General features: G+C 37.3%; 1 protein-coding gene across 3 annotated transcripts in view; it reads left to right on the top strand.

Moving 5' to 3' along the window:
- SNX29 (sorting nexin 29) overlaps positions 1–12,474 on the top strand; it is a 487,403-nt gene that overhangs the window by 337,691 nt on the left and 137,238 nt on the right. For all 3 annotated transcript variants that reach the window (XM_075010432.1, XM_075010435.1, XM_075010434.1), the window contains exon 19: positions 5,778–5,918. In XM_075010432.1, coding sequence (XP_074866533.1) covers positions 5,778–5,918 — 141 coding nt within the window. The remainder of the gene's footprint in view (positions 1–5,777; positions 5,919–12,474) is intronic.

Raw genomic sequence — 12,474 nt, 5'->3', positions numbered from 1 at the left:
ACAGTGTTTGTATCACTTCAAACACAGTATTGTGTTGTTACAGCATTTATGCTATAGCATATTGCTGGGTGATCATTATGTAAAGGACAAAAGTCTTGGAAGGGTGGTATCTCCCGTTTAAAAAAAATGAGTACATTTCGGAGAAGGAGGAGCTTCCTCTTCTTTGTAGGACTTAAAATCATTGAAAGTTCATTGCCTATCTTTGTATTAGTGCAATGTTGTTAGTGAGCTCCTGCTTCCTCTTAGCCTAGCTGTGAGTGAAAGAAAAGCTTGCAACTTTTTAGGTTCTTAGCAAAATTATTTCTGGTCTTTACCATCTTATTCACCTAATATTAAAATGCCAAACGTAATATTTTAAAAAGCCATTGAAATCACAGAATCCATGTTTGAATCTAGGTACCTCCGTGTTCGCACACCATAAATTGCTGCAATTATTTCAGAACAAAATATGCCTTGTAAGGTATAATTTGAAAACTATAGGTCGGAACTCTCTCATGTGACAGCATCCATAATCCATCATAATTTTAGTTAGGTAGACTATTGACCTTACCATGGGTGTGGCCAGGTTTCCTTCTGTCTCATAAAGTTCGTTTAGTATCGGAGGGGTAGCCGTGTTAGTCTGGATCTGTAACAGCAACGAAGGGTCCTGTGGCACCTTATAGACTAACAGAAAAGTTTTGAGCATGAGCTTTCGTGAGCACAGACTCACTTCATCAGATGCTGGTCCAGCATCTGATGAAGTGAGTCTGTGCTCACGAAAGCTCATGCTCAAAACTTTTCTGTTAGTCTGTAAGGTGCCACAGGACCCTTCGTTGCTGTTAAAGTTTGTTTAGAGTCCTCAGTTCTGGCTCTCAGTGTTCTGTGCTGTTGTTTAGCTGCCATTTACCCCAAAATGTCTTCTAAGAACCCAGAAAGCAGTGAAAATGTTGGTAATGCTGCTAGACAATATTGACCTTCCATGGTCTGGCAAATTCTCTTGTTTGGCACCGGTCAGGTTCTGAGGATGCTGGATGAGAGTGGTTCAGCCTGTAGTAGTACCACATTTGTCAATAATATCATTGTGAAATGTATGTGACAATGCAGTGTGTGGAATTAAGGATATTCTTTTATGTTATGCTTTAAAGTCTGATTAAAAGGTGTTTGCAGCTGGCATAGTGGGTTGTATGGAGAAACTGTTTTTCTCCAGACAAAAGAAAGAGGCCAACACTACAAACTGGGTGTGGCCAAATTCTGTCTTTGATTTCTACCCGTCACAGCATTGACCCATCGTGCTGCTTTGGGTTATTTTGGAAAGGAAGTCAAAAATATTTTATGTTTGTAAGGAAGACAGATAGAGGTCAGACAACTCACTGTACAAGTACAAATTCCTAGCCCTGTAGCATTTAGTTTCATTTTGCTTTTCTCACCTTCATTGAACCTGTTACAAAAAAAAACTTTGCGTAAAAGAGTGTACATTTTAATTCATACATTGTAAATTAAAAAGAATTCAAAAAACCTTTGGTATATATTTTTCTTTATTTCAATTTACATAGTTCTGAGAATGAGAAAAGTTTCTTCTAAATTAATTTCACTACTGGCAGTTGGTGGCATTGGTGATATTTACACTGTAAGAATTAAAAGTCCAATAGTCAGAGGTGGTAAGGTGTAATATGTTAAAATAATGCTGTCTGCTGAATTCTTACAGAAGGTGGGAGTTTAGAAGGTGGGTGAAGTAATGTTGTTTATCAGATCAACTTCTGTTGGTAAAAGACACAGTTTCAAGCTGCACAGAGCTTTTCCTCAAGGACAATGGGAAGAGCTGGGATGGGGAGTACTGTTGTGCTGGAAGGTGCTAAAGCCCTCATGCATTTCTTTGATGTATAGGCCATTATGGAACCGGTGAAATGTGATGGTGGCAGGAACTCCATGTTTTCCTTATTTTCCCCTCCTAGTTTTATGGCTTTGATCAAAGTCAACATGGCTCGCTTTGCCCACTAAAGTTTAGGATATTCTTAAAAATTTTGCAGTTGATCAGATGCACCATTCGAAAGTTGCCATGGTACATCCTGCAGACAGAAATGCAATCAGGTCAAATGGAGGACCCTTGCTTTATTTTGGACACTCATTTTATGTTCTCTATATTAATAAAATTAAATGTTTAGAGATTAGCAGAGTCAAATATTTTGGTTTGTGGATTATAGTGGGAAAAACTTTATAAAATGGTGTTAAGGTTAAAATTAATATCTGTATTTTTCTTGTTTATTCTTTTTGCTATACATGAGTTATATCATTCCTATAGCATAGTACTTTCTTTGACCAGGACCACAATGAGCTGCCATTCTCCTATCGGCCTGATCAAACCTCTGCTAAAATGGGAAGAGCCACTGGATGGTGAATTAGGAATCTGGTTTCACATTTGTAACAGATTTCTTATGCAAATCACTCACTTCCTTTTGTCTCAGTGTCCCTATCTGTTAAATGTTGGTAAAATTCTTTTACTTGAAAGAGATGCTGTGTGGTGCACAGCTGTCATGTTAATAAAATCATAATAAATATACCAAGAAGTCCTGTGGCACCTTATAGACTAACAGATATTTTGGAGCATAAGCTTTCTGGGCAAAGACCCACTTCGGCATCTGACGAGGTGGGTCTTTGCCCACAGAAGCTTATGCTCCAAAATGTCTGTTGGTCTATAAGGTACCACAGGACTTCTTGTTTTTGAAGATACAGACTAACTCAGCTACCTCTCTGATACTTGTCATAATAAATATGAACAATTAGGGAAGTGGGTTGGGAGAAGCATTCATAGACACTAGAAAAGGAACAGGATTTTTGCCAAAATATTGATTATCAATGGGTTCTATTTGCTGTATAAGGGTTATAGAGAATTGACTGTTTTTTTTTAAAAAAGAGAAACTACAAATTTGAATCAATTACCCAGAGTATTTATTTGTGATTGATTATTTCAAGATATTGAAGACCTTTCCTAGTCATCTGGCACAATTTTATGTCACCATTTTCTAAGGTAGCTGTCAATGTTATCATAGCAGATGTTTTATCGTTATTGATTATTTAGTAGCCAGAAATTAAGCTGAATTCATAATTAAAGTCCAGCAAGAAACTGCTGACATCACTGAAGTCCATGGCAAAATTCCCATTAACTTCAGTCGGGTCAGGATTCCATCTCAAGGGTACCATGCTGCTTAATTTGGTGGTATTTTGTAATATGCCAACTACAGAGACGTTTGTTTCCCACCCTTATATTTATATGTTTTATAATTCATTTGCCTAACAGTAGCCATCTTCATGCCTGCAGGGCACTGACGTAAAACAAGCTTAACAAATCTTTTAAACATGTAGGGCTTATTTTGTTTGATTTCCCAAGTGAGTTGAGATTAACAGTCTTGAAGTATCTTGTCTTTTGAATCATATTCCCTTTTGAAATAAAGCTGTAAATGCTTATGCTAAAGTAGAACTTTAATATGCCTTTCAAACTCAAGTATACGATAGTCAATTAATTCAATATGACAAAGAGCTCTTAGTGTCAGCTCTTTATACTTTATAATCTCAAAGAAATCAATATCTGCGTTCTTCAAAGAATAGCAAAATCTTTAACAATGTGCACAAGAAATGAATCTGTTTTAGCCATCTTTAAAATCTTCAATTACAGTGTATTAGATTCCACAATTCTTAGTTACTTAACTACAGATTACACTTTTATTAGGTAACACAGAATTGCCTGAATCACCAGGTTACCATTTGCTCTGTGGGGCTGGGTCTACACTGGAGAGTTCTGGCAACAGGAGTTTTCTGTCGACAGAACTCAGGGAACGTCCACGTTTATAAAGCCTTCTGTCGACAGAGTCTCGACAGAACTCTGCTTTTGCCTTGACAGAGTTATCCCTCAAAAAGTACTTTGAGATTATCATATTTGCTTTCTCTAGCAGAATCTACCATCATAACCATGAAGAGTAAGTGAAGTGATGTGTAGTGGAAATCATTACAAGCTAGTATTTAACAAGTTATCACACAATACTATGATTATTGCCTAAACTATGTATAAAGAGGGACCATAATATCTGCCTAGTAGCTGTTAGTATATATTGCATTTTAATGATGATCAGTATGTTGTGTGAAGTCTTGGACTTTTGGCCATTATCTGTTTATAGTCATGTTCACTTTGTTTTCTTTGTGAGTCCAGAGCACTTTAATGAAATATTGTGTTTTGTAAAGTCTATTGTTATCTCTTCACATTTTCATTATTATTGTAAAAGTGATTTTCTTTTGTAATACTTTAAAATGTTTAAAAGTTTAAAGTTAAGCATCTAAATAAATAATTAGATAATCAACACTGTTGAAAATCAGTCCAATTTATATAGGTATCTAATTGAGCATTGGCCTGCTAAACCCAGTTTTGCGAGTTCAATCCCTGAGGGGGCCATTTAGGGATCTGGGGGAAATGTGGGGGAAGGGATAGTGCTTGGTCCTGCCAAGAGGGCAGGGGACCTCCAGAGGTCCCTTCCAGTTCTAGGCGATGTGCATCTCCATCTACAGATTTAAATATTTAATTTTAGACACCTGAGTTTGAATACTTTTGTTTTGCTTTGGCTTTTTTTCCCCCTTCCTTGCTGATTCCTGTTTCCTCTTTTCTTTCTAATCCTTTTGTCTTTGATTACCATCAGCACTACTGTTTTCAGATGATCATCATCTCAGTAATCTGGGCTCTCTTAAAATGATGAGGAAGAGAAATATGGCAGTTTCAGTTCATCTGTTCTAATCTGTCCTAGACATTAGGTAAACTGCAGAAGTCATTAACATTAGAATGTTTGGGGAGGGAGGAATGCTTCAGAGGGAACCAGCAGCAAAATAGCTCCTCAAGGAATTAAGTAAATGTGGGTAGGCAAGCAAGAAGTCACGGCAGAGAGGGCACTAGTTGTCCTCAAAAACTGCCTGTTGGTTCCTGAGTTCATAGCAGAGTTTCTGGATTTTAGAACTATGCCTTTCCTACTTGCTTCATGAGGTTAAAAACCCTTTTCCTGACAGGGAACATAGTTTTAGAGCTGTGAACTAATTCTCAGAGTTTTGTGAGCATGTTTTTTGTTTTGTTTTGTTTTTTTTTCTTGAGGTTTTCCCTCAGGGGGAAGAAGAATTACCACAGTATTGGTAGTAATGTCATGAAAGTAATTAAATTGTAGCAAAAACATCCAGTGTGTGAAATTATACTACATATCGTATGCTAAAAGGGGAGCTAAAACAACTTCTCTTTTGCAAACAATAAGATTTCACTAGCTCATACTTTTCATATACTTTGACTTCTTAAAAAACACTGTACATTCCCAAGGACGTGGGTTGAGATGCAGCATAAATGTGATGAATAAATAGTTTGTGATATAAGAATTATGACTAGAAATTCAGGTATGAAATTGGAAAGTTATTTGATGTACAGGAATCAGTGCTGGAGATGCCAGATTACTTTTTTCTTTGTGTATTAGCCCCTAGACCACCTAGAAACCACGGCAAAGGAAAGCATTAACAGTTATCTTATCACCAAATTGCAGCCATGTCTTGTGACAGTTATCACATTGTTATATGTCTCCATTGAATCCAGTGAAAGAGAATTAGATTAATGGCACATTGTCTATATATAGCCGTACTTTTGGTAACTGTGTGCAATCAGATGTTTTTGTAGGTAAATAATTCTAAAACTACTGAGATGTTATGTCATAAAACTGAATAAAAAGAGACAAAAATGAATGTAATTATTGCCTTCTAAATGATCTTTTCTTTTACATTTGCAGGTATATATTAGAATAAAAGATGATGAATGGAATGTTTATCGAAGATATGCAGAATTCAGAAGCTTACATCACAAGTTACAGAATAAATACCATCAAGTAAGGACCTTTAACTTCCCACCAAAAAAAGCCATTGGAAACAAGGTACTCAAAAAGGAAAGCATAATCTTAATATTTTGAAATTAAATACTGAATGAATTAAAATAAAAGTTATAATCAATAACATAGAAAATGAATACAGGTGACTATCAATTATATTTGGTGCACCTGTGAATGATATATTTCATAAAATGTATAATACAATCCCTAATTTTCCCAGTTGAGAAACAAGGAACAAATGGTTGGGCATAGTGATCTGATTGCTTGATCTGACACTCCTTTTAGTTATTTAATAATAATCTTTTAATGTGTTAAACTAATTCATTATATAAGAATATTAGAGGACTATTAAAAAGAAGCAGTGATTTCTATTGCTTACAGATTTATGTAGGTAATAGGGTGGGTTTCCAGAGACATAAGTCTAAAAGGTACTGTACGTGCAGGAGGTTTTCAATTATGTGTGATTAAATATTTCAAAGTGTAAATGAAACACTGGTGGGTCTTTAATCTATATTTTGACCAAGGTTTGGTATACAAATCTGAGCATAAAATCTGAAATCAATTACTTGTACTTTTATAAGTAGGCATTTCAATTAATTTATTCATCTCCAGTAGGACTTAGATTATACAGTTTCTCATTATTCTCAGTGGTCATACTGAGTAAATTATTTACAGATAGAAAATTCAGATTTTCCTGTGCAGTCAATGTGGTCTCTAGTTGTGTTACTTGTAAATATTCAATGTTGGCTGATGCCACTGGAGGGATACAGAAATAAATGTCTCTAGCTTCAGTTATGCCCAACAGTCAATGATGTGTGTAGTCTTAATAACCAGTAGCTAATAGGATACCTGCCAGATGTTTTCAGCAATGGCAGCATGAAGTACTTGGGCTTCAACTAAATACATCTCTGATAACTACTAGATTTTGAAGAATGGTAGTAGAAGTGCACTACTCTCATACTCTTATAATCTCTCTCTCTCTCTCTCTCTCTTTCTCTCTCTTTTTGGTAGAGTAAGATAGCATTACTTACCTTAAATGTTGAATAGTAACAGAGAGTAAGGCGTGCTCGTCTATACGCTATCAAAACAAAAAGCAGTCAAGTAGCAGTTTAAAGACTAGCAAAATAGTTTATGAGGTGAGCTTTCATGGGACAGACCCACTTCTTCAGTCCCACGAAAGCTCACCTAATAAACTATTTTGCTAGTCTTTAAAGTGCTACTTGACTGCTTTGTGTTTTGATATTTACCTTAAGTACAATTTGATTGTAACCCAGAGCAGATCTGGGAAATTCCAAAACCTTAGTTTATTATCATGGGCAGATTGAGTGTTAGATGTTCAGCAAGGTCATGAGCCTGACAGTCATATTTCAATGGTTCCATATCTCGTGTATGCAAAATTATGCTAATAGCCAAACTACTGGTGCAAGATCAACTGCTTCTATGCCAATTTATTAAAGTTTAACTGTTCTAAATTGAAGGGAAATAATAATAATTGATTTGTTAAAAAGAAAGTTGGGAATAAGGAAAGCATATTTCTTTGTTCTATAGGCTCAGGAAATGGTAGCTGATGGGTGGGCCATTGACATCAAATATTGTTTCTATGTTCAGTTGCCGCTTCAGTAGAACTATAGGAAATGTGTGTTGTGGATGTCTGCAAGATGTTGGCGTTCTTGTGGTTTTTCAGTCCACCATTTGTTCTTGACTTCTCCAGTTTTACGTTGGACTTCTGCCCTCAGTTTGGCATGTGCTTCTCTCTTTGTATTAAAAATGATGTCATTCTGCCAACCTTGAAATGCCATTCTCTTCTAATTAATTAGTTGCTCGGTCTCAGCATCATTCTCATTGAACCAGTCCTTATGTTTTCTGGTTTGGTTCCCTATGCCTTCCTCACAGGCATTGTTGATTACTGCTCTCAGCTGGCTCCACTGTTTCTCAGTTTCTTCTGGAAACTTTGATGGACGCTTTCCTTCTAAGACTGGTTGGAAGTGGTCATGTTTAATGGGATTCTTCAGATCTTGAACCTTTAGCTAGCTTGTGCCTGACCTGTTTCTTTTGCAGCCTCGCTTTAGAGGCTATGTTAATTTTCATAGTTGATCAAATGAGGCAATGATCAGACAGCAATCATCAGCATTGCTCTTGTGAGAAGTACATCACTGTGAACTCAGGCACAAACTATGATGTAGTCAAGAAGTACTTTGAGTGTGGATGTCTCCAAGATGTTTTGAACTTGTCCTTTTGTCAGAAAATTGTGTGTTTGATAATAAAAATTCATGTTCAGCACACTTGGTCAAGAGCAGAATTCCATTTGAGTTACTTTTGCCAACTTTTTCTTTCCCAATTGTTCCTTTCCACAGGTCTGAGTCTCATTCAACATGTGCTTGTAATCTCCCAGGAGGTTGATCTTATCTTCTTGAGGGGTCTCTGACAAAATGGTTTCCAGCTGAGAGTAGAAATCATCCTTTACATCTGCATCAGCCTCCAGTGTTGTTGCATAGGAGCTCACAATAGATGCCTGTTGTTGTTGGGTTTTTTTTACTAAGCCTTAGTTGGCGTATCACAGGCAGCTCATCGATGTCAACTGATAACTCAGAGAGGTGCCTAATGAGCTGTTTTTTATAGCAAAGCCCACTCCATGCAGTTAAGGTTCATCCAAAGATTTCCCCTTCCCGAAGTAGGCATATCTTCCTTTCTCCTCCCTCACTTGTCCTTCATCAGCTCTTCTAGTTTTGGATAAGATAGCAATATTAGTGTTAAACTGAGTCAGTTCATGAGCAGTGATGGCTGTACATTGCTCTGCTCAGCCACAGTTTGAGTTATCCATCAAGGTGTGTACATTCTAATTTCCAGCATTAAAACATGTCTTATATTTTTGACTGCTAGGATGATGACCTTGTAGAATGTGTCTACCTAGCAAAAAGGCTGACCTGAGAATCTCTAAGTTTGCCCTCCACCCTGGACTACAGATACTAAGGCTGCTTCTGCGCTCTCACTCTCCTGTCAGAGGTGGCATGGTAACGAGGCAATTTGAAGCAGGCTAGTGAGGTGCTAACGTGCATATTCAGCATCTCATCAGCATATTGGCAGCTGTGTGAATTTCAAAGTGCGGACTTCGAATTGCAGATTCACAGTGTAGATTGGGGCAGCTTCAAAACTTCGACATTCTCTTACTCTCACCAAACTAGATTGGAGTACGGGAATGACAAAAAGAGGTGCTTATTTCAAAGCTGCTCCCATCTACACTGCCAATCTGTAATTTGAAGTCTGCCCTTCAAAATTTGCGCGGCTGCCATTATGCTAATGAATCACTGAACATGCATGTTAGCACTTCATTAGCCTGCTTCAGATTGCCTCATTACCATGCCACCTCTGATGGGAGAGTGTAGAAGCAGCCTAAGAGCTAAAACAGTTCCATGTCTGGAGGTAGGTCTTGGGACCTGCAGCAATCCCACATACTCTCTAAGCAGTACCAAAGCAGAATAATTTTTATTGCAGTCCATAGTAAAGTCACACACATAAATGGATTCACTCGCCCTAGTCGGTAACATAAGTGCGTCCTGAGTATACAGTTCCAAATGCCTAGTATAACACCATGCTCATGCACCCTCCTGAGAACTCGAGGAGTTGAAGGACCAGCCTCACTCTGCTGATGGTGAGAGAGTAATACAGAGGAGGAAACTGAAAGCTTCAAAGAGGTACTAGTACAGTAAACTCTTTCATATCTTGCTTTCTATCATCCAGAACTCTTAAATAACTGGCATTTTAACCATAAGTAAATTTTAGTTACATTTTCTATAAGTACAGTAGAATGAAAGTAAATACAAAAATATATAGCAAATACAGTATAAGTTTACAGTATACAATACTACTATCACTGCTAAATAAAGTACTCTGCATGTATTTTTGTTTGTTTCTAAAGATCTAATCTTGGGTTTTTTTAGTGTTATGCATTGCTAGGTATACCTTTCTATTATCCAGAGTATCATGAATATCCAGAATCCTCCTGGTCCCAGGGCTGCCTGATATGAAAGAGTTTACTGCACTAGTGAACAGAAAAGATGAAGGAAATTTGGACAAGAAGCTTGAAAAATCCACTGTAGGGTTCTGTGACCCTTCTTGTGTCACTTCGTCCAGTCCTCCCCAAACCAAAACTAGACTTCCACACCCTATGATTTTGAAGGTACACACATTTGATTGGAAGATTAGACTAAGACACTCTTTTGAGTATGCATGAGTTGTCACTCCATGTCCTCATGGACAAATTGCTAAAATGTGCATCTGTGGTTAGAATGCTGAGAAGTACCAGATGAAGAACACAGCCTCTACTCTATGCTAGAGCAGGATGTCCAAACTGACAGGGCTATTGTATTTTTGGCACCTTCAGATATCTCCCAAGATAATATCACATTCTACGTCAGCACACTGACATTTTTGTGGCTAGATTAACTTAGGGTCCCATGCACCAACACTGGACACTGATGCAGATGTAAAGGAAGATTAACTTAGGCTGGAAATTTCTATATATTCTAAATATAAAAAAAATGTGCTAAAGCAACATCTTACAGGCCAATAATCTGTAGGTACTTGCATTACTGCTAGAATAGAATAAAACAGTGAAAGCTTTAGAGAATAGATGCAGGTTCCTTAAATGTTTGAGGAATAAGTGGTCTCCCAGAAGTGGAGGTTTCCATGCAAATGAACCCTGTCTACATGGCAGCTTTTGTTTCTGGAAAAGGCTCTTCTGGAAGCAAGATCTCACAGAAATATGCAAATGAGGTATGCAATATTCAAATCTTCACCTCATTTGAATGTTCCCCTTCACTCATTAACATGTCCCTTCTGGAAGGGCAGTGCTGTGTAGATGCGCCCTTTTTGTATTGGATAGGCAGTTATAATAGAGCTAAAATATATACTTGTCCTCATTCCATCTGACCTTATAAGCCCTCACAAATTAGAATAAAGAACAAAGCAAAGCGAAAAGAAGGAAGATCGCTTATGGGCAAAGTAACATTGCTTTTACATTGCGAAAAAGAAACTACTTTATTTCAGTTTTGTGACCTTGTTTTACAATTTGCAGATAACACTTTTAAATGTAGTTGATTAAAATTAATGTAATGCAATGAAAAACTAACTCATCCTGTCCAAATGTTCTTGGTTTAAACCAGAACTACATTGAATTATTTATACCCACAAATTGATAGAGAATTAAGCTTATAGAAATACACATAAAACTTTAGTATAACAGAGAATTATGCTCATAGAAGTATATCTAAAACTTTAGTATAACAAATATTTCTTTTTGCACATCCAAATTCAGAGAGAATTTTGCTATTAGGGGTCTTTATGAGCTGAGAATAAATGGGTGTCAGAAAACTTTTCAGCAAAATAATTGTTACTAAGATAGACAGAATTTCTTCACAAAGAAATTCCCTTTAACTATTCTGACCTGAGGCCTGGATTGCTGTTGGCAGGCTGGGCTCCTGGCAGGAGATGTGGAGGGTATGGGGTCTGGGTTGGAAGGCAGGATGTTGCAATGAAGGGCACTTATCTTGACAGCTTCTGCTAGCCATCATTAGGACAACTTTAAGATTTTTAATGTATATAAAAAGCATACAATCATAGTTTTCTTCATGTTTAGTTCTCTTTTATTACTGTCTCCATGTGATAATATATAGTATCATAAAATTATATCAAAAGTAGTACTAGAAATCCTTTGTTTCATGAGTACCTGCCTTGAACCTTGTTACATAAGACCATAACCTTTAAATTAGACTCCCTTACTATCTGCAGTTATCAGTCACTACTGGGTTCAGTCCTATGTCCTAACCATCCATTCTAGCTTTCTCTGCTGTTCTCCTCCGCCCTCCCACTCCTCCACTGTTCTCATACACTACATAACTTAGTTTCTGTAGTGAATAAGACATTAAGTGAACTGGCAATAACCTCGTTGACTACATAAACTTGCTTCATTCATTATGTATCCCATGCACATAATTGTAACCATTGTCTGGGAAATGTGTATCAGCAATCAAAAAAGCAAATAATATTCATTAAAATATAGTAGTAAATTGTTGTTATAATGGGTTATATAAATCCTGGAATACTGTATTCGCTTCTGGTTACTCTAGTGTTTTTTAATGGGAAGACAAAATAGAGATTTGGAAGTAGACATCATCAGTACTTAGAAATATTTATGTAAGGAAACATTGAAAAGATTAGGACTAATTAGGAAGGAGCCAATGAAGAGGAGATATGATAAAGGTATGCAAAATGATGACTAGCATGGGAAAAGTAAATATAGGCCGTGTCTGCACTAGCCCCAAACTTCGAAATGGCTATGCAAATGGCCATTTCGAAGTTTGCTAATGAAGCGCTGAAATACATATTCAGCACCTCATTAGCATGCGGGCGGCCGCGGCACTTTGAAATTGCCGTGGCTCGCCACCGTGCGGCTCATCCAGATGGGGCTCCTTTTCGAAAGGACCCTGGCTACTTCGAAGTCCCCTTATTCCCATCTGCTGATAGGAATAAGGGGGCTTCGAAGTAGGCGGGGTCCTTTCGAAAAGGAACCGTGCGGCGGTGAGCCGCGTCAATTTCAAAGTGC

Source organism: Carettochelys insculpta, chromosome 16, assembly GCF_033958435.1.
Source record: "Carettochelys insculpta isolate YL-2023 chromosome 16, ASM3395843v1, whole genome shotgun sequence".
Taxonomy (NCBI): Eukaryota; Metazoa; Chordata; order Testudines; family Carettochelyidae; genus Carettochelys; species Carettochelys insculpta.
The sequence above is the reverse complement of the archived record's forward strand: the minus strand, read 5'-3'. Positions and strand labels throughout refer to the sequence as shown.